General features: G+C 58.3%; 2 protein-coding genes across 4 annotated transcripts; one reads left to right on the top strand and one right to left on the bottom strand.

Moving 5' to 3' along the window:
• Nucleotides 1-761: 761 nt before the first annotated feature.
• Nucleotides 762-12316, top strand: SIPA1 (signal-induced proliferation-associated 1). 2 transcript variants are annotated; one of them, XM_012665511.1, is made up of 16 exons: nt 762-841; nt 3196-3972; nt 4502-4629; nt 4716-4892; nt 6967-7141; nt 7893-7996; nt 8259-8416; nt 8494-9103; nt 9464-9738; nt 10651-10869; nt 10948-11059; nt 11144-11252; nt 11351-11437; nt 11527-11581; nt 11767-11845; nt 11936-12316. In XM_012665511.1, exons 2-16 carry the CDS (start codon nt 3300-3302, stop codon nt 12080-12082), a joined length of 3108 nt encoding a protein of 1035 aa, XP_012520965.1. In that variant the 5' UTR covers nt 762-841; nt 3196-3299; the 3' UTR covers nt 12083-12316. The 2 variants fall into 2 exon arrangements, with proteins under 2 accessions (XP_012520965.1, XP_012520964.1); XM_012665510.1 differs by having other exon boundaries at nt 11336-11437.
• A 3198-nt stretch (nt 12317-15514) lies between these two features.
• RELA (v-rel avian reticuloendotheliosis viral oncogene homolog A) lies at nt 15515-24731 on the bottom strand. 2 transcript variants are annotated; one of them, XM_012665509.1, is made up of 11 exons: nt 24478-24731; nt 23838-23864; nt 23592-23743; nt 23283-23431; nt 22407-22498; nt 21939-22070; nt 21022-21126; nt 20579-20791; nt 18470-18550; nt 18285-18359; nt 15515-16931 (listed from the first exon to the last, which is right to left on the bottom strand). In XM_012665509.1, the coding sequence occupies exons 1-11, from the start codon at nt 24482-24484 to the stop codon at nt 16309-16311; spliced, it is 1656 nt and encodes a 551-aa protein (XP_012520963.1). In that variant the 5' UTR covers nt 24485-24731; the 3' UTR covers nt 15515-16308. The 2 variants fall into 2 exon arrangements, with proteins under 2 accessions (XP_012520963.1, XP_012520962.1); XM_012665508.1 differs by having other exon boundaries at nt 15520-16931; nt 23283-23743; nt 24478-24600.
• Nucleotides 24732-25070: the final 339 nt, after the last annotated feature.

Here is a 25070-nt window from a genome sequence, read left to right as displayed (position 1 = left end):
TTTTTGTGCTTCAGAGACACCAGAATTAATAACACTATTTTTGATTTTGCTTGGCAGTTTCTTCTTCTACCTGGGAATGGGTACAGGGTAGAGGTGGCCAAGTCAGGGTGGATGAGCAGAGAGAGGAGGGGTGAAGGATGTGGGGCTGGGGTATGGTAGAGACCAAGGTCAGACCAAGGTGAGGTTCAGGTAGGACCGAGTTCTCTTCCCCAAAAGCCTGTTCCCTTTCCAGGCCTTGATGTGAAGGTGGTTGTGTTCAATTTCCCACCCCCATATGTTCAAAGACTTCCAGCTCTAGTGGCTCCTTCTTTTAATAGCCTTGACCTTGGCTAAAGCCTTTATCTGAATCTCGATTGCTCCAAGCCATAGATGATAACACCTAAGGTGTTTTGTTAAGAATAAATGAAACGGCATGGGGTAGAGCAATTATCCAGGGCCCGGTGTTTAGCAAGTGCTCAGAAAAATTATGGCAGTCCCGGAGCACCTGCTGTGTGCCAGCGGGGAGCTGGACACCACTCCTCTAAGCTCTCCCGGCTGGTCTGGAGGGTGGGTACACTTGTTCTCATTTCTCAGCCGAGGAAACGGGCCGAGAGAGTCAGTATGGCAGCTGGAGGCTCGACCGCTCGCGGGGCTGGGCATGCCTTCGGACTGCATGCAGGATTGACCATCGCCAGGCCTGAAGTCTCCGCCCGCCGCGCTTCCCGCCGCAGACGGCTCCCGGCCTGCTCCGCCCCCTCCGCCGCGGCCCCGCCCCCAGGCGGAGCCGGCGCCGGGAGCGGTAGCGGGAGAGCGGCAGCGGGACCCCAGCGCGGGAGGCGGCAGCCGGGCGGGAGCCCCAGAGGTACTGGTGGGAGCAGGGGACGGGAGGCACCGCTGTCGGGCAGGACGGGAGAAAGTGGCCTGGCCGTGGGCCCTGGTGGTGTGTGTGTGTGTGTGTGTGTGTGTGTGTAGGAGGGGGGGTTCCTTGCCACGTTCACCGGCTGCACACTCCCAAGCTCCGTGCTCCAACTCAGTCCCGAGTCAACTTGTCCAGTCCCCTGCCTCTGGCCACTCACCTATACTCCCTCCTCTGCGGGACGGCCTAGCCGGGCCAGTGAGCTGAATGGTCTTGGCGCCGCTGGCGACTGCCCCTGCTGCCAAGTGTGTGTGTGGGGCTCCCCCTATTCTGGGGCTCCCCTTCTCCCTGCCCGGCCTCCTCCCCAACCTTTGCACACCGCCCCTCAGTCTCTGTCCTGGCCTGGGAGGAAACATCTGTCGCGCCCCCTGGCAGCAGAAATGGGGTCATGACCTCCAGATGTGCTGGGAAGCGGCCAGCGCCTCCTCCTGGGGCAGCCAGGCCTTCCGGATCTGTGGGGGTGGGGCAGGCCTTCTTCCCCCCAACCCCCCCCTCCAGTGACACAGGCCTCAAGGAATGTCCCGGCCTCAATGGACCCTGTGTGAAGCTGCCGGGTGGGGAGCAGAGCCCAAGAACATCCTCCACGGCAGGGCCAGAGCCCGGCACTGGGCCAGAGCAAGAGGCAGCCCACGAGCTGGGTGCACACACATCAACAGAGCTTACCCACAGTGTGCAGAGCTCATCCTACATGGAGCAGGGCCTGCGTAGATCCCTCTCTCATGCCCTCTTAGCCCCGACACAGCATAGCCTAGGTTCAAGCATGCATGTGCCCAGAGCTTGGCACATGGGGCCAGGGACTGCATCCACTCACTATGCACATACATGGCTAGCTACACTTGCCTCACTCCTTTCAACCTCCCAACGGTCTTTGGAGGGGACAGAAATAGTTAACCCCATTTCGGAGATGAGAAAACAGAGGCTCAAGGTCAGCATCAGAGCTTATCCTAGGAGAAACCAGGCAGGAGGCACCGGAGCTGGAGAGGCCTACACTTGCTTGGTTTTGGAGGCCCCAGCCAAGGGGTGCATGGAGCCCAGCTCCATGTGATGCCACTGGATGATGCACAGAGACTCAGCATCACATGTCTGTACCCCAGTGGAGGGTGCCCAGGTCCCTGTCCTGGCTGCCTGCTCCATCCAGGGCTTGCTGGGACATGGCTTCCCCTCAAGTTCTCACCCCACCTTTGGCACCTGCGTCTGGCCTCGTCCCATTTCCGCACTTAGCAGGTCCCTGGGGCCTTGGGTGTCTCAGTCTTACATCCTGTGAGACCTTGAGCCTCAGCCCAACCCCCATCCATCTCACACCTACACGCAGACAGGAGTGGGCAGGTGCAGCTCTGTTTAGGCCCTGGAGACTAACAGACCCAGGTGAGATCCTAGTTCTGACATGGAATTGCTCTAGGCAAGAGCATCTCACTTTGACCTTCTGTCACATGGGGTTCAGACCTCCCCGTCCACATCAGTAAGACCAAGTAGGCAGACGTCCCCCGGGGTCCCAATTCCAGCAAAGGTGCTGGGTCACCATGACTCCCTCTCTTTCCCCAGGCATGGGCATAGTAGTCTGCAAAGGGGTGGGCCTGGACCTGTCCTTGAGGTCAGGATGACTTGGGTCCCGTGACTAAGCTGGTGTGACCCCAGCACCTTTCTCAGGATGTGGAGGCTGGGGTGGGAACTGAGCCCAGCGTTGGGGCCACTTCCTGTGCTGAAGGAAGTCCTCTTGCCATTCCTGCTGCCTTGCCGCTGCCCCGGGAACCCCTGTGTCCTTGAGGTATTGAGGCTGGGAGGGCTAGGGCATTGAGACCAGGCCTCTGGGTGCTTAGCTCCCCAGGGACCCTGGAGGAAGTGGGAGGGGCAAGGAGGAAGGTCTCTGGGGACAGGACGTCCTCCCTTTGTCAAGCAGGCAGGACCCAGACACCAGTGGCCCCATGGGTTTCCCGTCCCAGCCAAGACAAGTTGTCTGTCCAGTTGGGCCAGGCCTTTGTGGGACCCTTACTCTGAGCCCGGGTCAAAGCCAAGGTGTGTGGATGGGAACGAGGGGATCTGGCAGCCCCTCAGAGCTGCTCAGGCTCCAGGGCCCTCAGGGCCAAGGTCCAACAGCCCAGCCCCTGGCTCTGCCCAGCTAAGCCCAAGAGGGGGCTGGAAACCTCAGCCCTAGGCAGACGAGGAAGTGGCCAGGAAAGCGGAAGCAGCTTTGATGGTCTCGGAGGGGGCCGGAAGCCAAGCCGGTTGGTGGAGGACTGGGCTGGGGGCTGGGGTTCCTGTTTTCTCCCCAGGTCCATCTGAGCAGCCCCCTCCTCTTTCAGGGCAGGAACTGCTGCCGCAGCCTCAGCCTGCCGGCTGGGCACTAAACACCTGTGCCCGCCAATGCGGCCCGGGCCCCAGGGAGTCAGGCCCGCAGAGCACCCCCATGTGGGCCGGTGGTGTGGGGAGCCCTCGGCGGGGCACGGCCCCTGCGCCCACGGATGACCTCTTCGCCCGCAAGCTGCGCCAGCCGGCACGGCCCCCACTGACACCACACACCTTTGAGCAGAGGCCAGCCCGGAGCCCACTCCTGCGCAGCGGCAGCGATGCAGGCGAGGCCAGACCCCCCACGCCAGCCAGCCCCCGTGCCCGCGCCCACAGCCATGAGGAGGCTGGCCGCCCTGCTGCAGCTTCCAGCCGGCTCTTCACTGACCCGCTGGCCCTGCTGGGGCTGCCGGCAGAGGAACCGGAGCCTGCCTTCCCGCCAGTGCTTGAGCCCCGATGGTTTGCCCACTATGACGTGCAGAGCCTGCTCTTTGATTGGGCTCCAAGGCCGCGGGGGACAGGGGGCCACACTGAGGCCATCTCCGGGACCCTGGCTTCAGCTGAGGACCAGGCCACCAGCTCGGACCTGCTGCTTGGGGCTCCTGGCTTTGTGTGTGAGCTTGGGGGTGAGGGTGAGCTAGGCCTTGGTGGACCAGTGTCCCCACCTGTGCCCCCCACGCTGCCCAATGCTGCCGTGTCCATCCTGGAGGAGCCGCAGAACCGAACCTCAGCCTACAGCCTGGAGCATGCAGACCTGGGTGCTGGCTACTACCGCAAGTACTTCTACGGCAAAGGTGAGGGGAAGGCAGAGGTCCCTGTCACTGCAGTGCACACAGTAGGAAGTCCCTGGCCGTAAGAAGGATTAGGAGCTGAACTGAGGTCCTTCTGGACCCACCTTTAACCACCTCCTTAAGGCCAGCCCTGGCCCTTCACCCCTCTGCCTCCATCTGGTTCATCCTCACAACCCTCCAGGCTGGGGGAGAGTCCCTGTCTACATTCCTGTGAGATTAAAACTCAGGCCTGAAAGCCTCGAACCTGGGAACCATGTTCTCAACATTCATGCCAAGACAGGGTTCCAGGACAGAGAAGGGAGAATATGGGTGCGGTAGGCGGGGCCAGGGCAGGATTTAGGCCCTGGAGCAGGTCACTGAGTCTATGTCTGGGACAAGGTGTGATGTGGGTGGGGCTACAGAGGGGCAGGACTTAGCCTGGGCCCTATACTTGGTGGTAAGCTGGAGCCTGGAGCTGGACTTAGTGATGGGCATGGTCCAGTGAGGGTGGGCTGCCTGGGTGGGACCAATCATTCACAGCACGGCCCCCTAGAGCACCAGAACTTCTTCGGGCTGGACGAGGTGCTGGGCCCGGTGGCAGTGAGCCTGCGGCGGGAGGAGAAGGAGGGCAGTGGAGGGGGCACCCTGCACAGCTACCGAGTCATCGTGCGGACCACGCAGGTGGGCTGGGGTCACGGGGTCGGGCCAGGGGTTGGCTCCCCCACACCCTGTATGATCCTGAGCACCCCTACATCTCCCCTCCCCAGCTCCGGACCCTTCGAGGCACCATCTCAGAGGATGTGTTGCCGCCGGGGCCCCCGCGGGGCCTGTCCCCGAGGAAGCTTCTGGAGCACGTGGCACCGCGGCTGAGCCCGACTTGTCTGCGCCTGGGTTCAGCTTCACCCAAGGTGCCTCGCACACTGCTCACGCTGGACGAGCAAGTGGTGAGTGGCTGGGGAGGCCCCAGCCTTACAGCTAGACCCAGTCTGAACCCAGGGTGCCCAGCTCCCAACCCTCCAGCCCTGACCCTGATCCTGGGCTGGGCGGTGACCCCAGTAGAGCTAGCTTTTCAGACACAAGGCATCGAAAGTCATCTAGTGCCTTGCTTCTCCAAGTCAGGGCTACAGACCAGCAGCATCCACATCATCTGGGAGCTTGTTAGAAATGCAGATTCTGGAGCCCCGCCTCAGCCCTACTGAACCAGAGTCTGCTTTGTAAAAAGATCCCGAGGTCATGCATATGTACTTTACAGCCCTAGAAGTCCTGGTCTGACTGACCCCACCGCTCCTGCAGTGCCCTCAGCATTCTTGGTCAATGTGCCTTGCAGCCTCTGCTTGGTCTCCTCTCAACATGTGGTGCTCACTCCTTTCGAGAGCTGCCCATTCCACTCTGGGACATCAGGCCAGTTGGAAGTCATTCCCTGTGCTGAAAGCTGCCCACTGGCTGAGTCTCCTCCCCTGTGTCATTCAACCCATCAGTCATTCAACAAACATTTCCTCACCTCTTCTTGGTGCCAGGCCCCAGACTAGATGCTGGGGACAGGTCCAGACCAGGTGCTCTCCTTGAGTAGCTCATAGCTGGGTGGGGGAGGGGGACCCACAGAATTGGTGAAATACAGGACAATGAAAGGGGAGTGTGGAGGGCTCCATGGGGCACAAAGGCAGTGCTGATGATGGCTCTTCCTGGGCCAGGGTTTCCCATCACGGAGGAAACACAAGAGCTCAAGCCCAGATGAGCTGGGTTTTCTGGGCAGAAGGAATGATTTGTGTGAAGGCTTAGAGGCTGAAGGCGTGTCACATTTGTACCATTCAGTGTGGCTGGAGTAGGGCTTGGCAGGGAGGGGATGGGGAGAAACTTGCATCGGTTCCTGTGGGCACTGGGGAGCCATGGAAGGATTCAAAGCACACCTGAGAGGTACAGTAGCCCTCTGGCTGCAGTGTGGGGACTAGACTAGAGGGGCAGGGGGCCAGGTGGAAGGCTCTTGCAGTTGTCCAGGCTAGACATCGTGGTGACAATGGTGGAGGCGAAGAGGAGGTGCTAGTCCAGGGGCAGAGTGGGTGGCCCCTGTGACTGAAGGGTGTGGAGGGTTGAGCTGCCCTCGCTGCCTGGCTGCTGGGAGTGGTGTTTCTATGGAGGAGGAGCAGGGTCATGGAGTCACAGCAAGGAGGTGAGTTGCCAGGTGCCAAAGACATCCAGGAAGCTGGAGAAATGGTTCTGGAGTTTGGGAGGAGGGTCTGGGCTGGAGGCAGAGATGGGGGTGTTGTCCGATAGAGGTGGCTGCTACAGCCACTGAGGGGGAGGAGCTGCAATCAAGCTGGTAGAGAAGAGGCCCAGGCAGAAGGGGGGGATCCCTGGGGACCCAGGCAAGGTGAGGTTCCAGTTGTCCCCAGTGCCAACTGTGGCCAAGAGGGGGCCACATCTATGGGCAGCAAGGGGCTGGGAGGAATGAAATTGAACTGGGGACTGAGGGTGGACAAGCTTAGCTATGGAGAAGGGAGGTGAGAGCTGGAGGAGAGCCCAGGCTGTTTGCATGGGGTCAGACCACCTTGAGCTGTGCATGGTTATTCACAGACAGAAAGGAACTGGGAGCAGAGAGGGCACAGAAACAGGACAGAGGGGGCGGAGGTGGTACATGGCTCAAGGCCTCCAGAAACTGGGGTGGGGGTGCCTTGGATTCAAGGGTGGAGAGGACAGTCTGGCCTTGAAATAAGGAAGATGACAAGGTGAACATTCATTAGGAGTGTACTGTGTGCAGGGTCCTTTCTGTGAATCATCTCCTCTGTTGTCGCATGAGAACCACCCCCTCCCATCCGTTCTCACCTGGGACCTCCTCTCCCCACCTCCTGAGCACTGGGAGCAGGACAGACTATACCCACTTGACAGGCAGGGGCACAAGTGGCCACACACAGAGGCAGCCCAGCCCCCAGGCCAGTATCCTGTCTATTCCCTGTGACATAGTGGGGGTAGGGCTGGTGGGGGGACTGAGGCCTATGCCTTTTGCCCACCCCCTTCCTCCAGCTGAGCTTCCAGCGCAAGGTGGGCATCCTGTACTGCCGGGCAGGCCAGGGCTCAGAGGAGGAGATGTACAACAACCAGGAGGCAGGACCGGCCTTCATGCAGTTCCTCACCTTGCTGGGCGACGTGGTGCGGCTCAAAGGCTTTGAGAGTTACCGGGCCCAGCTGGACACCAAAAGTGAGGCCCAGGGACCTGGAGGGGCAGGGGCAGACCCAGGCTGAGGGCAAGCTTCTTTGGTCAGAACTAACTGCCTCGTCACTCCTCTGTCCATATTGTCCTGGGGCTGGGGCTGGGGACTGGAGAGTTCTGTGGGTAAGCTAAGGACCCGAGTCAGGGCTGCAAGGGCCAAGGTATAGGCTGAGAGGAGGGACTGGGACTGTCCCCAAGGCCTGAGCACCCTACCGCCTGAGCTGGGGCCAAGGTGGTTTGGGGGCACCACTCCTCTACAGGACACGTTTCAGTGGCCCAGACCCGGAGTGGAGGAAGGGTGGAGGAGGGTGTCCCTGCCTCCCTGGTTGGAAGGACCCCAGGGCCCCTGGGAGGTGTTTTACTGAGCACCTCCTGCCTGCTTCCCACTCTCCCAGCGGGCCATACACTTGTGTCTGGGCCACCATCTGGCCTTTCCTGTGATACTCGCCCCCTGCCTCCCTCTGAGACCACTTCTCATTTCTGTCTTCATTCTATTTCAGCACCCCAATCCTGATGCCCCTGCACCCCAGCACGGGTCTGGAGCCTGTGTGGGGAGGGGAAGGGGCAGCCAAGGCCGAGGTCCTTGGACTTCATGGCCTGGGCATTGGCTGGTGGCATGAGGGGTTGGCCACCTGCTGGATGGGGCAGGGCAGGCTCCTGAGTGCAGGCAGGAATGGCAGGTTCAAGCCACCCAGATTCCTCTTGCTTTCCTTCTGTGTCCCCAACTCCTTGGCCACAGCGGATTCCACCGGCACACACTCCCTCTACACCATGTACCAGGACCACGAGATCATGTTCCACGTGTCCACGATGCTGCCTTACACCCCTAACAACCAGCAGCAGGTGTGTGGGGGGGGGGGAGGAAGGGGGTGGGCCTCCCCGGGAATCTTGGAGGTGCTGTGTGGGTGGCAGTATTTGAGCCTTAGTTGGCCTGAGCTGTTGACCCCCAACGACCGTCTGCTCTGATGGCCTCTTCACAACAAACACCCCAGGCCTTCACCTGGGTAAGTGGGGAGCTATTGGTGCCTTGGCTTTGCCCTGTCTGAATGAGGAGGGGCTTGTGGGGCACCTGGCTCCCCTCAAGCTCCCACCATCTAACCTCCAGCTCCTGCGGAAGCGCCACATCGGCAACGACATTGTGACCATCGTGTTCCAGGAGCCTGGCAGCAAACCCTTCTGCCCCACCACCATCCGCTCGCATTTCCAGCACGTGTTTCTAGTGGTGCGCGCGCACGCGCCCTGCACCCCATGTACCTCTTACAGGTGGGCGCCCGGGTGGTCCCAGGTCTCCCGTGGGCACCGCATCCTGCTGCCCCTCACTACCGCATACCTCCCCGCAGGGTGGCCGTGAGCCGCACCCAGGACACCCCGGCCTTTGGGCCAGCTCTCCCCTCTGGCGGAGGCCCCTTCGAGGCCAACGCCGACTTCCGAGCTTTCCTGCTGGCCAAGGCGCTCAATGGCGAGCAGGCGGCGGGCCATGCACGCCAGTTCCACGCCATGGCCACGCGCACGCGCCAGCAGTACCTGCAGGACCTGGCCACCAACGAGGTGACCACCACGTCGCTGGACTCCGCTTCGCGCTTCGGCCTGCCCTCCCTGGGCGGAAGACGCCGAGCGCCCCCTCGGGGCCCGGGCGCCGAGCTGCAGGCGGCGGGCGCGCTGGTGTGGGGCGTGCGCGCAGCGCCCGGGGCGCGGGTGGCAGCCGGGGCCCAGGCGGGCGACCCCGACGGCGCCGAGGTGCCCTGCCTACTGGGCATCTCGGCCGAGGCTCTAGTGCTGGTGGCGCCGCGTGACGGCCGCGTGGTCTTCAACTGTGCCTGTCGCGACGTGCTGGCCTGGACCTTCTCCGAGCAGCAGCTCGACCTGTACCACGGCCGTGGAGAGGCGATCACGCTGCGGTTCAACGGGCCTCCCAGCCAAGCGGTGGGCGAGGTGGTGGCGCGTCTGCAGGTGAGCCTGAGGGGGAAACGGAGGCCTGGGAGTAGGCGCGGGAAGCCTGGGCACTCGCCCCCGGGGCCCCTGCGCGAGTCGGGCGGAGCCTACTTTGGAAGCCCTCTCTCCCGTCGCCTCTCCTGCCACCCTCCTGCGTGCGAAAGGGGAAGGCGAGGGAGCAAAGCCAGTCTGGGAGTTTGGCTAAGCGAGCACTGGCGGCCCTCGGGGAAGCGGCTTCTCAGAGCCTCAGACCCGCATGTGCCGGGTGGGTTGCTAACGCTCCCCTCGCGGCTGTGGAAAGTTGGGGCGGCCTGGGACGGGGTCCGGGGGCAGTGTCGGGGCGGCCCCGCCCACGCTTCGCTCCGCCCCGCCCCGCAGCTGGTGAGCCGCGGCTGCGAGACCCGAGAGCTGGCGCTTCCCCGCGACGGCCAAGGTCGCCTGGGCTTCGAGGTGGACAACGAGGGCTTCGTCACGCACGTGGAACGCTTCACGTTCGCCGAGACGACTGGGCTGCGGCCCGGGGCGCGCCTGCTGCGCGTGTGCGGCCAGACGCTGCCCAGCCTGGGCCCCGAGGCCGCCGCCCAGCTGCTGCGCTCAGCGCCCAAGGTCTGCGTCACCGTCCTGCCACCCGACGAGAGCGGCCGGCCCCGCAGGTCAGCGTGCCAGGGACGCAGGCGGACAGGGCAGCTGGCTACCATCCAGCCCGTGTCGCTGGGAGCTTTCTCTCCAGAATCCCGTGTGGACGTCTTTCCTTCTGCGGAGAATCCCACGTCTTGATCTCTCTGAACCTCACTTTCCTCACGTGTCTAATGGAACCAATTAAGCACGTTGTTTTCACTGCTCAAAAGATCGAATAGCAGCCCCCATTATCTTTTTTTTTAGTATTAGGCCCCCCCCACACACACACATGATGAATTCCTCACTGTGCTAAGCCAGGTATAAGCAAACTTCTACTGTAAAGGGCCAGACAGTAAATATTTTAGGTTTTCTGGGCCATGTGGTCTCTGCCACAGCTACTCTGTCCTTGTAGGTAAATGAGTAAGTGTGGCTAAAGCTTTAATAAGTGTTCTGCTAAAACTTCATTATGGACACTGAAATTTGGATTTTATATGACTTTTACTTATCATGATATATTTTGATTTCTTCCAACTAGTTAAAATGTAAAAGCCATTCTTACCTCGCAGGAGTACGGAAACAGGTACATCTGCTTAAAAAAGAAAAGCAAAAAGCTGGACTTGGCTCTAGGCAGTAGTTTTTGGATGTCGAGTTGTTTATCTGTTGATTGAACCCTCACCGCATGCTATGGGGTCAGGACTTTATCTCCATTTCACAGATGGAGAAACTGATGTCTAGAGTGATTTGCTCAGGATACCCACGGGCAGCACTGGAATTTGAACCATGGTTTGGAAAAATGGCCAGTAACCAGGCAGACATTTTTCACTGTTGTCCAGGCGTTTGAGGAGCTCTCCCCCTGGAAGTGCCTGGGTAGCAGCTGGGGGTGGGGCTGGTGATGCAGGACTCCAGGGAGTGCAGAGTCTTGACTGCCCCTGCCCCTCCCCCACCAGGAGCTTTTCGGAGCTGTACAGGCTGTCTCTGCAAGAGCCCAGCCGGCGAGGGGCCCCAGAGCCAGTGGAGGAGGAAGCCCCCAGAGTGGTCCTGCTGCCTGTCACAAAGCAGCTGCTGCACCTGTGCCTGCAAGATGATGGCAGCCCGCCAGGGCCTCGGGATCTGGCTGAGGAGCGGACTGAGTTCCTGCACAGCCAGAACTCGCCCTCGCCCCGCAGGTGCATGCTCTTGGCCTTCCCTCCCCTCCAGGCCTCTGTAACAGCAGCTTCCAGTTCTGAGCCCCCTGCTCTCCCCAGCTCCCTGTCGGATGAGGCCCCAGTCCTGCCCAACACCACCCCAGACCTCCTCCTGGCCACCACAGCCAAGTCGTCAACACCCAGCGCTGACAGGGAGACACCCCCTACCCAGGTGAGCAGAAACAAGGCTCTGGAGCCCAGTGGCACAGTGCTGACAATGGGTATCACTGAATCCACATCCATTTCTGCCCTCTAGGACGGGCCCAGCAGCCTCAGTGGTTCTGAGGACAAGGGCGACCCAGCCCCAGAATTGAGGGCCTCCTTTCTGCCACGAACCTTGTCTCTGCGGAACTCCATCAGCAAGAGTGAGTCTGGAGTAGGAGGGTCTAGGAGGAGAGTAGGGGATGCTCCTGGGTCCTCCGGCTGAGCCCACTCCTCATGCCCGCAGTCATGTCGGAGGCAGCCAGCGAGACCCTGGAGGACGAGTGGCAGTCTATCTCAGAGATCGCCTCCACTTGCAACACCATTCTGGAGTCGCTGTCCCGGGAGGGTGAGGCCACCAGGGCACTGGGCGTGGGAGCCAGGATGGTGCTGTTTCTCCCTTTCTGACCTGCCTGCTTGGTCCCTCTATCCCCATAGGACAGCCCATCCCAGAGAGTGGAGACCCCAAAGGAACTCCAAAGTCTGATGCCGAGTAAGCCCCTGTCCCATGCCCATGTGACCCCACCTTCCTGCCTGTGCCCTGGAGTTGTGCTATGCTTCCACACACGCATCAGTCTGAGGAGACAGGGTGGGCCCCTCTCATTAGGCAGGGCTGGGGGCTGGCCATGGTGCTGCGCCTGCCTTGGTCCTGCTGAGTCCTGACCCCCATGTCCTCAGGCCGGAGCCTGGGAGCCTGTCAGAGAAGGTCTCTCACTTGGAGTCCATGCTCAGGAAGCTGCAGGAGGACCTGCAGAAGGTGAGGGGTGGGCTGGGGTTGTGGGGAGTCACAGGGCTGCCCCTGGAACAGGGTCGGCTGCTCTGACGCCTTCCTCCCTGCCTGCCCCAGGAGAAGGCAGACAGGGCAGCCCTGGAGGAGGAGGTACGGAGCCTGAGGCACAACAACCGGCGGCTCCAGGCCGAATCGGAGAGCGCAGCCACCCGCCTGCTCCTGGCCTCCAAGCAGCTGGGCTCCCCCACCACTGACCTGGCCTGAGCCATCCCGTCCAGCCTCAGCCTGGCTGTGGGCCTGCTTGGAACTTTCTGGGCCCTTGAGGGCTCCAGGGTCATCCTGGGCCCTCGGCCCTCCTCAGGAACTTTCTTCCTGCGCAGAGGCGCATCTTAGCACTGCCCCCCACTCCCCAGCCCGTTATTTGGTGGTGGAAGCTGCCCCCACCCTGTCCCTGTTTGTAAATATTCTTTGGAGAAAAAGGGATTTCAGGGAGTAAAGAAGCCACTGCTATTTGTATCTGTACATGTGTTCAATGGGGGGCCCGGGTGCGGTGGCTCACGCCTGTAATCCTAGCACTCTGGGAGGCCGAGGCGGGCGGATCATTTGAGCTCAGAAGTTCAAGACCAGCCTGAGCAAGAGTGAGACCCTGTCTCTACTAAAAAGAGAAAGAAATTAATTGGACAACTAAAGATATATAGAAAAAATTAGCTGGGCCATGGTGGTGCGTACCTGTAGTCCCAGCTACTTGGGAGGCTGAGGCAGAAGGATTGCTTGAGCCCAGGAGTTTGAGGTTGCTGTGAGCTAGGCTGACACCATGGCACTCTAGCCCGGGCAACAGAGTGAGACTCTGTCTCAAAAAAAAAAAAAAAAAAAAGAATCATGGGGAAGGGGTTTTACCCCCAGATGCCCCCCAGACAAGCTCCCTGGACCAGTTAGAACAAGGCCTGGGGACACTGGCTTAACGTTGAGCTGGCACTCGCTGAAGGGGTCTCAGAGGCTAGGCCACCCCTTGGCTTCTCTCCCACAAACATTTATTTGGTTCTGTTGGGAAGCAGGTGGCCATACCTCATACCCACACAGCTAGTTCTTTAAGCCCCAGAACCAAACCTAAGGGGCTGAAATCTGGGGCAGAGGAACAGAGGGTAGACTGCAGGGCAGGGGAGGGAGGAGCCTGGCGGTCAAGGAGAGCCTGGCCATGCCTCACATGGCCTTGCCCCCCCATGCAAGCCTTGCTCTCCTCTCTGTAGTCACTCAGCCCCCAAGCCTGGTACTCCCTCAACCACCTGGCCACATCCTACAGGGTGTGATCCCAGAGGAAGCAGCTCCTCTGCCTCAGTTGCCTGAGGGGTTTTCCATGTCCCACAAGAAATTGGCCCATGACTCCTCTCTGCTCACCAGCCTGCCACCCCCTCTGTTCCTCACCAGGCTGGGCCTTTCCCATAAATGGCATCATCAGGTCCAAACTTGGACTTTGTCTAAACTCTGTTTTCTGGACCAGAGGCCCAGACAGAGCACTGACTTGCCCAACATCACATGCCTATGGCCAGTCCTTTCCCCAGGCTGGTTGAAGTTCACTGCTGAGACTTAGGCCCTGGATCTGTTAACTTAGGTGCTGCCAGGATGAGCTAGGCTCTGAGAAACAGCATCTGGGGATCAGGAAGACTTCCTGGGGAAGGTAACATGAGGCCTGAATTTTGAAGGTTAAGTAGAAGTTCACCAGGCAGAGACATCAAAGGTATCTGGTAGGACCAGTCTGGGGCCTGCTGGACTGGAGTCAGGGTACATGCAGGACCCCAGGGTCTAAGAAGCTGGACCTGAATCAGAAGGGGTTGTGAAGGGTGCACTAGGGATCCTGGATTAGCATTTCCAAAGACTGTTCCAGTTTTTACTGGTTGTGGACTATAGTGAGCCGCCCTCATGGACAGTGCGGAAGGCTGTGGGCACTCTGTGAGGGTGTGTCTGCAGAGAACTGGGATCTGCTCATGTGGGTGATAGATGTTTAAAGGGAGAGTGACGGGGTGAGATTTGAGTGTCAGAGCCCTTTGGCTGCTGGGAGGCCAGGGAGGAGGCTGTAGCAGCAGTCCGGCAGGAGGTACTGGTGACAATGGGCAGAAGTGGGCAGATTTTCCAGGACCTCATGAGGAATTGGATGCAAATTCCTAGGGGAGAAGAGGTGGTATCCACCGTAGTGGCCAGGTTTCTGTCCGGAGCCCCTGGAGGCAGGGTGGCAGGGCATGGCTGACAACAGGGGAAAGCGGGGCCAGACTGGGCGTGGTTGAGGTCATTTGGAACGGGGTGAATGTGGCAGGCCTGAGGGATGTCAGAGTGATGTTCAGGGGCTGGCGCGCAGGGAAGAGAGGTCTGGGCGGAGACAGGATTTAGAACTTGGTGAGCCACGAGCATGATGAGATCACTCAGGGAGTGTGAGAAGGACCATGAGAGGGTTTCTGGGGGTCATTGGAGGTCACTGTGGGGCCTGACTGGGAAAGACAAGAAGAGGGAGGTGCAGCCTGGACTGGAGGATCTGGGCTCACTGGGACTCCGCGCAGCTCCGGCCATAGAAGGCTTCTCATCCGGCTCGGCCCCGCCCCGAGCCCGCCTCCCAGGCACTCCCCGGCAGGTCTGCCGGGGTCCTGACCCGGCCACCACCGGCCCGGGTTCCGCCCCTCGCGCCGCAGATCTGCTGGGCTTGGCTCACTCTTGCTTCAGTCCCCGCCCCTGACACCTCCCGCCCCCGAGTTAGAGGTCGGAGCGCGGACTCGACTTCTTAGACGCCTTCCGCTCCCCCGGCAGCTTCTCTCGCGGGCACCGTCCGTCGGAGTTTGCACCCAGGGCCTATCGTGTTCCCAGGAGAGTCGCTAACTTTTGGAGCGCGGCCCACTAATGATAACCCTTTGCCCCTGCTGTCTCTGTCCCGCAACAGTGCGAAGCCCGGAATTTGGACGCCATGGGCCTCAGCACAGGGATTTTCCGGAAGCGCGTTACCTAGCTTCTCCGTCTCTGAAGGCTATCTGTGCGCATGCGCGCCCAAAGGACAGGCCCCCGTGTGGCCTGTGCTTTTCGCTGCTGCGCGTGCGCTTGGCCAAACCGGAAGTACGTCCAGCTGTAACCCCGTGGGTTGTGGCCTGGCCTTTTTTTAGGCCTCCTGAGGCCGTGGATTAAGATTTCACCGGTCTTCCCAGAACAGGGTATCAAAGCATAGGTGGCACAGGTGTAGACCTTTACCTAGCATCACTCCTTCCCCAACAGAGGCAAACACTCCCATGGCCACCCAAGGGATGAAGTCCGAAATTCTTAGCCCACACTTCCTGAATCGTTCACAGCCTGGCCCTATCGAATTTAACATTGTCTCTCTTACCCAACTCAACTCCAAACGCTGGCTAGCCCCTCTGCGAGATCCACCCCTCTATTGACCTAAGACCTGGAACTAATGGGACCCCTGGGAAGACTGCCGTGAAACTGCTCCATCCCCACAGCCAATGGGCTCTCAATGCAGTGGGACAGCACCCCCCACACACACCCTCCACAGCTGCCTGTTTTCATCCACCGGACTGTAACTAGGGGTTTCAAAGGGTTTTCTCAGACTGTAAGCTTCCAGGTGACAGTGTGCATGCATATTCATCCAACTATCACTGATGTTGGGCCTGACATGACCAGCAACGTGTGTGCTCAGCGTTTGCTGAAAGAAGGCAAATCTCTAGGCAGCTTGGCAACAAATTTATTCAATCAGAGTAGAAAGAGCAAGAGTCCAAGTATTTTGATTCTTCTATGAAAACTGTGCCTCCTGACTGGAGAGCTGCCAGCCTGCCCTCCCCCACTCTCGAAACAACTCACCCCACTAAGGCACTTGAGAAAGGGGGAGCAGGGAAGTCTCAGACCTAATCCCCTCTGGATCCCAGAGTGAGCCAGCACTACCCCACCAGTTCCCTTCAGACATAGTTTGAGCAAAGAAAGCTGGCAGAGACTTCTGCAGGGCAGGAAGGCTAGCCCCTCAAATGCTGGTGTTAGGCACAGGGACAATGCCAGTGCCATAGAGGGGCATTATTTCGGATCAAGGTGTAATGAATCCATCATGTGAGCAAGACACTTGATAATAAGGCTTTGTGGCCTCAAAGGCCATAGCTCCAGCCTGCTCCTCTCTCTAGGAGAGTACTAGAAGCCAGAGGATGGGGATGGGGGCCCCCAGAGTTTCTGTAGAGAGAAGGGAGCTGACCATCAGGATAGGGGAAGAAAGAGTTTAAATCCTCCCAGCTCCCCACTTTCTAGAGAAGTTAATGCTTCTGCTTAAGCACCTCCAAAAGAGAGAGAGATAGATACTGCCAATAAAAGAATAAAATGCAACCCCCCCTAAGGAAGACAAAAACTTCTTTGGAAGACCAAAGAAGTTGGGGGCAGCTGGAGCACCGCCCCCCTCCAAGAATCTGTAAGTGCTTTGGGAGGGCTTCAATCCCCTGCAAACCAGCACTCTGGGCAGGGCGGGCATCACCCCCTTAGGAGCTGATCTGACTCAGAAGGGCTGAGAAGTCCATGTCCGCAATGGAGGAGAAGTCTTCATCCCCTGATAGGAGGCCGTTGGGGATCCCTGAGGCCCCCAGGGGGTTGGGAGCTGGCTCAGGGGGCCTCTGGGACCCTGTTACCAGGCGAGTTATAGACTCAGGGTATTCCATCAGCATGGGCTCAGCTGTGTGGGGGGCCATAGAAACACCCTGGTTCAGCAGCTGCTGAAACTCAGAGTTGTCGACGGATGCCAGGTCCGTGAACACAGCTGGGTCTGTGCTGTTGCCAAGCAAGGCCCCCAGGTCTTCATCAGCATCAAACTGCAGCTGCAGCAGGGCCTCCGTCAGTGTTCCTTCCCCAGCCTGGGTGGGCTTGGGGGCAGGGGGAGGCACAGCCTGAAGAGGGCCTGGGGCTAGGACTGGGACAGGGGCTGGGGCCTGAGCCAGAGCTGAGGCCATGGCTGAGGTAGGGGCTGGGACCTGGGCCAGGACTTGGGTAGGGGCTGGTGCCAAGGCTGAGGCCTGGCTTGGGATCTGCCCAGAAGAAAATACCATGGGGGAAAACTCGTCAAAGTTGATGGTGCTGAGGGATGACGTGAAAGGATAGGGCTGGGGGGCTGGAGGAGAGAACAGAGAGGCAAGGGTCAGAGCAAGCCCCAGAGACCCACCCCCTCCTCTGTACCCCAGCCCCTCTCCATAATGCTTAGGACCAACCCCTTCCTGTGGAGTCTCTGCCATCACCCTAGCTCCTTCCTCTTACCCAGCTTATAGGGTCCACTTCTAGCCACAGCTTCTTTTTTGAGCCCTCCCTGAGTACTCAAGCCCACAAAGCTCTCTTACCCCAGATCTCTTAAATCTCTCCCAGCCTTTTAGAGGAAGGGACACTTTCAGAAATTAGCTCATCTCCTCATTTTCCAGCTGAAAAACCAAGCCTTGAGAGGCAATGAGCCCTCAGAGCACCAAGTTAGTAGCAGCTTTAAGTGAGCTCTTTGTCACTTTTTTTTTTTTTTTAAAGAGACAGGGTCTTGCTCTGTTGTCCAGGCTGGAGTGCAGTGGTACAATCACATAGCTAACTGCAGCCTTGAACTGGGCTCAAGCCATCCTCTTGCCTTTGCCTCCAAAGTAGCTGGGACTACAGGTGTGCACTACCACTTCTGGCTAATTTTTTTCTTTTTTTTTTTTTTTGAGACAGAGTCTCACTCTGTTGCCCGGGCTAGAGTGCCATGGTGTCAGCCTAGCTCACAGCAACCTCAAACTCCTGGGCTCAAGCAATCCTTCTGCCTCAGCCTCCCAAGTAGCTGGGACTACAGGTACGCACCACCATGGCCCAGCTAATTTTTTCTATATATCTTTAGTTGTCCAATTAATTTCTTTCTCTTTTTAGTAGAGACAGGGTCTCGCTCTTGCTCAGGCTGGTCTCGAACTCCTGAGCTCAAACGATCCGCCCACCTCGGCCTCCCAGAGTGCTAGGATTACAGGCGTGAGCCACCGCGCCCGGCCTGTCATTCTTTTTTGAGCCACATACCAGCACATACATCTTGCTACTTTAGACGTGATTTTTTTTCTTTTTGTTCCCCCAGTTCAACTGAGAGTTGAGGGCAGAGATTCTGTGCTTTTAACTCTGTATCCCAAGGTATCCAATATGGGGTTTAACTGGCATAGTGGTTCTTAGACTTCAGCATGCATTGGCATCCCAGGAATTTGCTGGTTCCGGGGACATTACTTCCAAAGCCTCTGATTCAACAGGTCTGTCATGGGGCCCAGGAATCTGCATCTCTCTCTGCTCCCCAGATGACTCTGATGGAGGTGATCAGGCCCCACGCCCTGAGAAACACGGGCCCAATAGACAACAGGCTTCAGACACCTGCTGCTGAGGCCAATTCCTCTGCTCATCTCCCTCCCAGAAGATGTCTCAACCACAGGCTGAACAGATGTGAACCTGTAATAGCAGGACAAAAGGAAATCCTTACCTGGCTTGGGGACAGAAGTTGTGCTGCGGGAAGGCACAGCAATGCGCCGGGGTGGAGGCCTGGGGTCGGTGGGTCCTGCAGGGCAACGGCCGGGTCAGTTCTCAGCCCCTGGGGTGTGCCTCCCCAGGGTGTCCCCTCCCCGCCCACTGCCTTTTCTCGCTGGCTCTCCCGACTCCCCATCTCACCACTAAAAGGACTCTTCTTCATGATGCTCTTGAAGGTCTCATATGTCCTTTTACGCTTCTCCTCAATCCGGTGACGGTCATCTGGGAAAGTAACAGGGAGAAGTGGGACTTGCTTTCCTCAGCTGGGCCCCCAACACTCTCAAAGGCCCTTCAGGAGGAAGGTGAGGGAGGAGCTGGGCTTTCCCAAGACCCATGTCCCAACGTTCCCAGCAAATGAGAAAAGCTGTGTGATGCTGTTTGACACTCAGCAGTTCTAAGAATCCCACAGCTTTCTGAGAAACCTCTGTTGGCTGAATCTGCCCCTCTAAGGCTACATGGGTGATGCCAAGCAAAGGGGCTCTGGGGGAACAGGAGACCTCACGGGGGCCCTAGCCTTTGGCTCATCTCCAGCCTTGATCCTGGCCTGGCAGTAACCTCTATACTCTGGGCCAGCTGAGGCACAACAGGCTTGATTAAGATTTCAGCAGAGACTCTCATTCTTATCTCTAATGGTTTGGTACTTCAGTCATAGCTTTCAGAACTGTCTAACCACTGCAGTACCTCGGTAACTCCGAAGAACCTCACTTCCATCAGTCCAAAGCCAACCTTATCCTCTGTCCTCAGAAACCTGGTTCTTTCTCCTCCTGTGTTCCCTGACCATCCGTCTGCCCTATCGCCAGGGCTAGAAACCTTGGAATCATCCCCAGTATCTTCCTTTTTCTAATTCCCCACCACTCACTGACACATATTTATCACGTGCCTACTATGCATCAGCCTCCCTCCTGGCCACGGGGGATATGGCCGTGAGCACACAAGGTGCCTGCTCCCCAGAAGCTGCCATCCTAGTGAAAAGAGGGATGGGACAAAACCCAGACACATACAAGAAAATCTCAAGAAGTGACAGGAGCTCCAAGGAAGATAAACAAGGTAATGTAACAATACCAGAAGTGAGGTCGGGGAGTCTAATTTAGAGGTGGTCAGGCAAGGACTGGTGTGAGCCAGTCATGAGAAGACCTGGGGTCCAGGCATCCCAAAGGACTGAGCTTGGTGTGTGTCAGGTGCAAAAAAGCCATGGTCCTGCCAGGTAACCAGGCAGGACAGCAGTAGGAGATGTGATCTTCTCATTTTGCCATTTCTTGTGTAAGGTTCACACCAACTCTTCTCTTCCTGGACTATTGCAACATCTTCCAGTATGGCTTCCCTGCTCTGAGTCTCTCCCTCTTTGATCCTCTACACACGGCCGCCAGAATGAACTTCCAGATCTGTTCATGGCACTGCTCTGCTTAGGAACCTTCGGTGGCTTCCCACTGCCTTCAGATGAAACCCTGGATGAAGGCCTTGAGCCTACCAAGGCCCTCCTCTGGCTGGGCCTGCTAACTGCCCAACATCAGCTCCCACTGCACAGATGCCCCGCACAGGCCGTGCATTCACCAACACCCTGCCCTTCCAGGTGCTGGACCACCTGCCTGGAGAACTTCTGTGTCTTTCTCCAAGTTAAATGCCACCGCCTCCACAGAGCTGTCGCCAGCTCTCCACCTCTGTGCTCCCATGCACGCTGCACACAGCTCCATTTCACATGCACTCTGTGACTTAAGGATCTGTTTTGCATGTTTGTCTTCCTCATGGGCCTGAGCTTCTGAAGGGCAGGGAATGTCTTATTCAACTTTGTAATTCCCAGCATCTACCTAGCACACGCCCTGGTCCCAAGTGGGCATTCAAAGTCTTGATCAAAATGTGGCTGGGCTGTATGACAGTGACAAGAGACACACAGCGTGGCAACAGGACCCAGGAGCCAGATGGCTTGGGTTCAAATGCTGACTCTGTCACTCACTAGCTATGTGAGCTCAGGTAAGTGAGACAATATTTCCTATCTCAAAAGGCTAATGAGAAATTAAAATCAGGGAATTCACTGAAATGCCTGGATCAGGGGCAGATGTGTGGTATAAGCTCAATAAGTCTTGGCTGTCATTACTAGTAAATGAAACAAGAAATGGATTCCAATTACCATGTAAATCCCAAGTTCTGACTCTAGGTTTTGGCCCTCCCTCAACTACAGCCCCAGACATCCAGCCCTGGCCTCTCACTGGGTGGAGCCCGACAGCCCTGCTGCTACCTTCCCCAGCTGTGTACCTGTGTCTGGCAGGTACTGGAATTCCATGGGCTCGCTGAGCTCCCTATCAGAAGGCCGCCGCAGCTGCATAGAGACGCGAACGGGAGCCTGCAGGCTGGGGTCTGCGTAGGGAGGGGTCCGGAACACAATGGCCACTTGTCGGTGTACATCAGCTTGTGAAAAGGAGCCTCGGGCCTCCCAGCCTGGTCCCGTGAAATACACCTCAATGTCTTCTGCGGGAGATGGGGTAGCAGTGTGGGTCAGCGTGTCTAACCTCCCCAGAGCCTCCCCCCACCAACTTCTGATACCTGTCTCCTGACATATGTCACCCTGCTGCCCACCTGAAGCCTCCGAGGCACTGCGGGTAGTGTCTGAAGCCAGTTATCTGACATTTACCACCTCTGTTCAGTGTCACCCTTTACCTCTTGCTCCAAACAGTCCAGCCCTGCCTCCTAGTGTGTACCTTTCTGCACCTTGTCACACAGCAGGAAAATCTCATCCCCACCAAGGCAGCTCCCGGAGTTTCGGTTCACTCGGCAGATCTTGAGCTCAGCAGTATTGGGGGCCCCTGGGGTATGAGAATAAGAAAAGAAGATCTGAACCATCAGAGGTCCCCGGGGTGGCCTGTAGGAGATGCAGCTTCCCTGCCCGCCCCAGAGTCAAGGTTGTCCAGAGCTTGCCTCCGACACCTTTGCAGACAAAGTCAGACCATTCCGTTTACCAACTATTTACCTACTATGGGCTAAACACTATTCCAAGCAAGAATACAATCACGCACAAAAGCTAAATATCTCCGCCCTCATGCACCTTTTGGTCCAGTGGGAACCACTCTTTTCATACCTTCTCTTTCTCCACCTGACTCAAGCAATCTTCAAGGCCCAGTTCATATCCACCTTGGCAATGAGCCCACCCCTCCTAACCTCTGATTTATCCTGGATTCCTGTCCTTGGGACTCCAGAGCCCTTTTATTTTCATTCATCCTACTGGTTGGTTAATTAGTGATGGTAGTTGATCATTGTCAGCCCAATTCATCTGTGAGCTTCCATCATTGAATTCTTACTCTCTAACGTTATCTTGTTCCTGGGACTTCATTTCCTAGAGTCATCAGCACACTTATGGGCTCACCACTCTCTCATCACATAATACTGAAAATGACCGTTTCCCCTCAGCCTCCCTGCCAGCCCGGAAGCTACACCTCCAGGGCAGCTCTGCATCTTCCCTGCCCTGCCTTCTCTGCCAGCACAGAGCTGGGCACAGCAGACAAATACGCCAGATGATTGAATGAAGTGTGAGTCCTGTTGCAGGCCACACCCACCCCCATCCCCTTGTTCCTACCCAGGCCCACCCCTCTCCCCTTACTGTGGCTCCCTGATCACTCACGGTTGTCAAAGATGGGATGAGAGAGGACAGGCGGCAGGCGGAGAGGCCTGCCTGATGGATCCCGCACTGTCACCTGGAAGCAGAGCCGCACAGCGTTCAGGTCATAGTCGCCACGCTGCTCTTCTATGGGAACTGCCAGGAAAACCGATGGTCAGGAGAGCAGGGGTGGAGAGGTGGAGATCAGGGATTTTGGGGTGCAGAGAGCTCTGGGGTGGGAGGGCTCTTTGTGGGTATGTGAAATGGAAGTCCTAGAGAAGGAGAAAGACAAGGTTCTAAACCCATCACTGACTCCACTGTGAACCTGAATGTCATATCCCATCTCCAGGCCTCCGTTTCCCAAAGGCGAAAGGTTCCATGTGTGTTGTGAGTCTTGGCCAATGAGGGAGGCATGCAGAGGAGGACTGGGGCAGGTGACAGAGGGTGTGGGTGCTGCAGGCAGGTTCAGGTCTTTGCCTCCACAGCCCTCACCTTGGAAGGGGTTGTTGTTGGTCTGGATGCGCTGACTGATGGCCTGTTCCAGGTCCCGCTTCTTCACACACTGGATCCCCAGGTTCTGGAAACTGAGGCACCCCCAGGCATCTGTCCCACTGTCTCCAGCAAAGCCTTGCCCAGTCTGCCCCTTCTTCCTCTATCCACCTCAGCTGACAAGCCCCTGCACGCCCCAGCCCCTGCCAGCCTCACTGCTGGCTCCCTACGCTCAGCCACGGGGGCTTCTTTTCCATTCTCCAAACACATAAGCCCATTCCCGTTTCAAGCTCTTTGCACTTGTTCATTCCACTCAGAATGTTCTGAGCTTCTCTGCTCTTTCTCACCACTCAAATCTTAGCTAGAGAGGCCTCCCTGACCTCCCAGTCCTAAGTGATGAGACCAGTTCCCCTGCCTCTCTCCGTGCAGGTTATCCTTCCAACCTGTTGTCCTACTTTATTTTCAGCACTGAAATTATTACTCTCTGACAATGCCTTATTTATTTATTTGTATATTTATTTATGGCCTGTCTCTGTCAACTGGAATGTCAGCTCCGGGGGAGACTTTTGGTTCAATGGCTTTCCTTCTCATATGGGAGATGTGACACTCAGGCACTTGCGCTTCCAGTCATGAAGGCCAGGGGTTCAGAGGTGAGTAGGGGCTCATCCCTATCCCATGGAGCTCACATCTGCTAGAGAGAGTGGACACACAAATAGGTAATTTCACAACAAAGGAAGTCTGCTTGCAGAGCTGGGGATAGAGTAAGGAGGGAGGAATTCTCCCTATGTCCAGAAAAGAGTAACACTGTAGTAGCTACTCGACTGCCTTGCCTCCTATTCCCCCCCTCACCCTCCATGCCTTGGCCCGCTCGGAGCTCACCTGTGGATGCAGCGGTCGGGGCAGAGCTCAGCCTCATAGAAGCCATCCCGGCAGTCCTTCCCCACAAGCTCATGGGGATGAGGCCGGTGAGGGGGGTCCTTGGTGACCAGGGAGATGCGAACTGTCCCTGGTCCCGTGTAGCCATTGATCTGTCCAAAGTACAGAGAGCACTCTAGAGGCCCAAGAATTCCAAACTTGACTCCCAGACACAGAGGGCATGGTGGCCTGGAGGCAAGCCTGCTGGGGTTCCGCAATGCCTTCCCCCTATACCCTGTGCCCCCCACTCCATCACCAGAAGCAGGTGCTGACCTTGATGGTGGGGTGGGTCTTGGTGGTATCCGTGCTCCTCTCGCCTGGAATACTGCCCGCTGAGCGGCCCTCGCACTTGTAGCGGAAGCGCATGCCCCGCTGCTTGGGCTGCTCGATGATCTCCACATAGGGGCCAGAAGCCTGGGCTGGCTCTGCAGGGAGACAGGGCCGTCCTGTCAGGGGGCTGCCCCCATACCCCCTAACCCTGGGGAGCTCCCTCCCAACCACGGAGCAAGGTCCACTTACCTGAGGGGAAGATGAGGGGGAACAGGTCTGAAAGAGGAGGGAGACAAGGGTCAGCACAAGCCCACTCCCCATCCTCACCGGAGAGAACCTGCTCCCCATCCATGGAGGGAGATGGAGCCAGGATCCCTCCGAGGGAAACTGAGTTAGGACCTGCTCCCTAGAACCTGCGGTGAAACTAAGGGGGGCGTGTAAAGGAGCCAGAAACACCTGCTTCCTAAGGGAAAACTGGAAGGAGTCCTTCTCTACTGAGGGAAACTGAGTCAGGACCCGTTCTCCTTTCATAAGGAAAACTGAGGAAGGGTATGCTCCACGCCCCTTATCCTGAGAGGAAACTGAGTCAGATACATTCTCTCCTAACAAGGAAACTAAGAACTGCCCCCATGGTCCGTGGGGGGAAACTGAGTCAAGGCTCACCCCGCACTCCCACCCAGGGAGGATACTGAGTCAAGGCCCCCCTCCGCCCATAGGGGAAACTGAGTCAGACCCCTCATCTCCTGCCCCGCCCCGCGCCACCATCAGGCCGGCCGCTCCCTGCGCAGCGCGCGTCGGCGCAGGAAGGGGCGGAAGGCGGTGCGGGGGCTCCCGCCACAGCTCCGCAGCCCCGGCGCAGCCACCGCGCGGAATCAGAGGGCGCCCTCACCGTCCATGGCCGGGGTCCCGGGGGCGGGGCCGGGGTCGCAGCTGGGCCCGCGGCGTGCGCTACAGACGAGCCATTCGCCAGAGGCGGAAATGCGGCGCGCGCGCCCGCCGCCGCGTCACTGCCCGGAATCCGGCCGCGCCTGCGCGCTGCGCCACCCCCGCCCCGCGCAGGGGCCCGGATCCAGTGCGGGCTGAGCAGAGGAAGAGGCCGCGCGCGCCTCCGCCGCCGCCGGGGGCCGGGAACGAGTGCGCGCCTAGACGGAGATGTAGGCCGTCCGCCCGGAGGCTGCTCCAAGGGCTATCGCTGCGGGCGACTCGGCTCGCTCCCGGTCCCGGCCCCGCCTGGAGGGCGGGCCCGCCGATTAGTCACTATGTTTTCAGGGGATTTCGGGCTCCCTCCCGCCCATCGGCGGAGTTTGGTGATGTCACCCTGGACATCTGGAGCAAAGCCAGGGCCGCTAGCCTGCAGCCGCCCGCCCTGCGCAGGGAGAGGCCCCGGGTCTGCTGCGCCCGCAAAGGCCGGGTGGCTGAGCTTCACACAGGTTTCCTAATCGCTAAAGGTGCCTTTCGGTGGTTGCTGCTTAATTCCCTATC

This window comes from Propithecus coquereli, unplaced genomic scaffold (genome assembly GCF_000956105.1).
Source record: "Propithecus coquereli isolate 6110/MARCELLA unplaced genomic scaffold, Pcoq_1.0 Scaffold120, whole genome shotgun sequence".
In the NCBI taxonomy this organism is placed as follows: Eukaryota; Metazoa; Chordata; class Mammalia; order Primates; family Indriidae; genus Propithecus; species Propithecus coquereli.
Note: the sequence above shows the minus strand (reverse complement) of the source record. Positions and strands in the feature narration are given on the sequence as shown.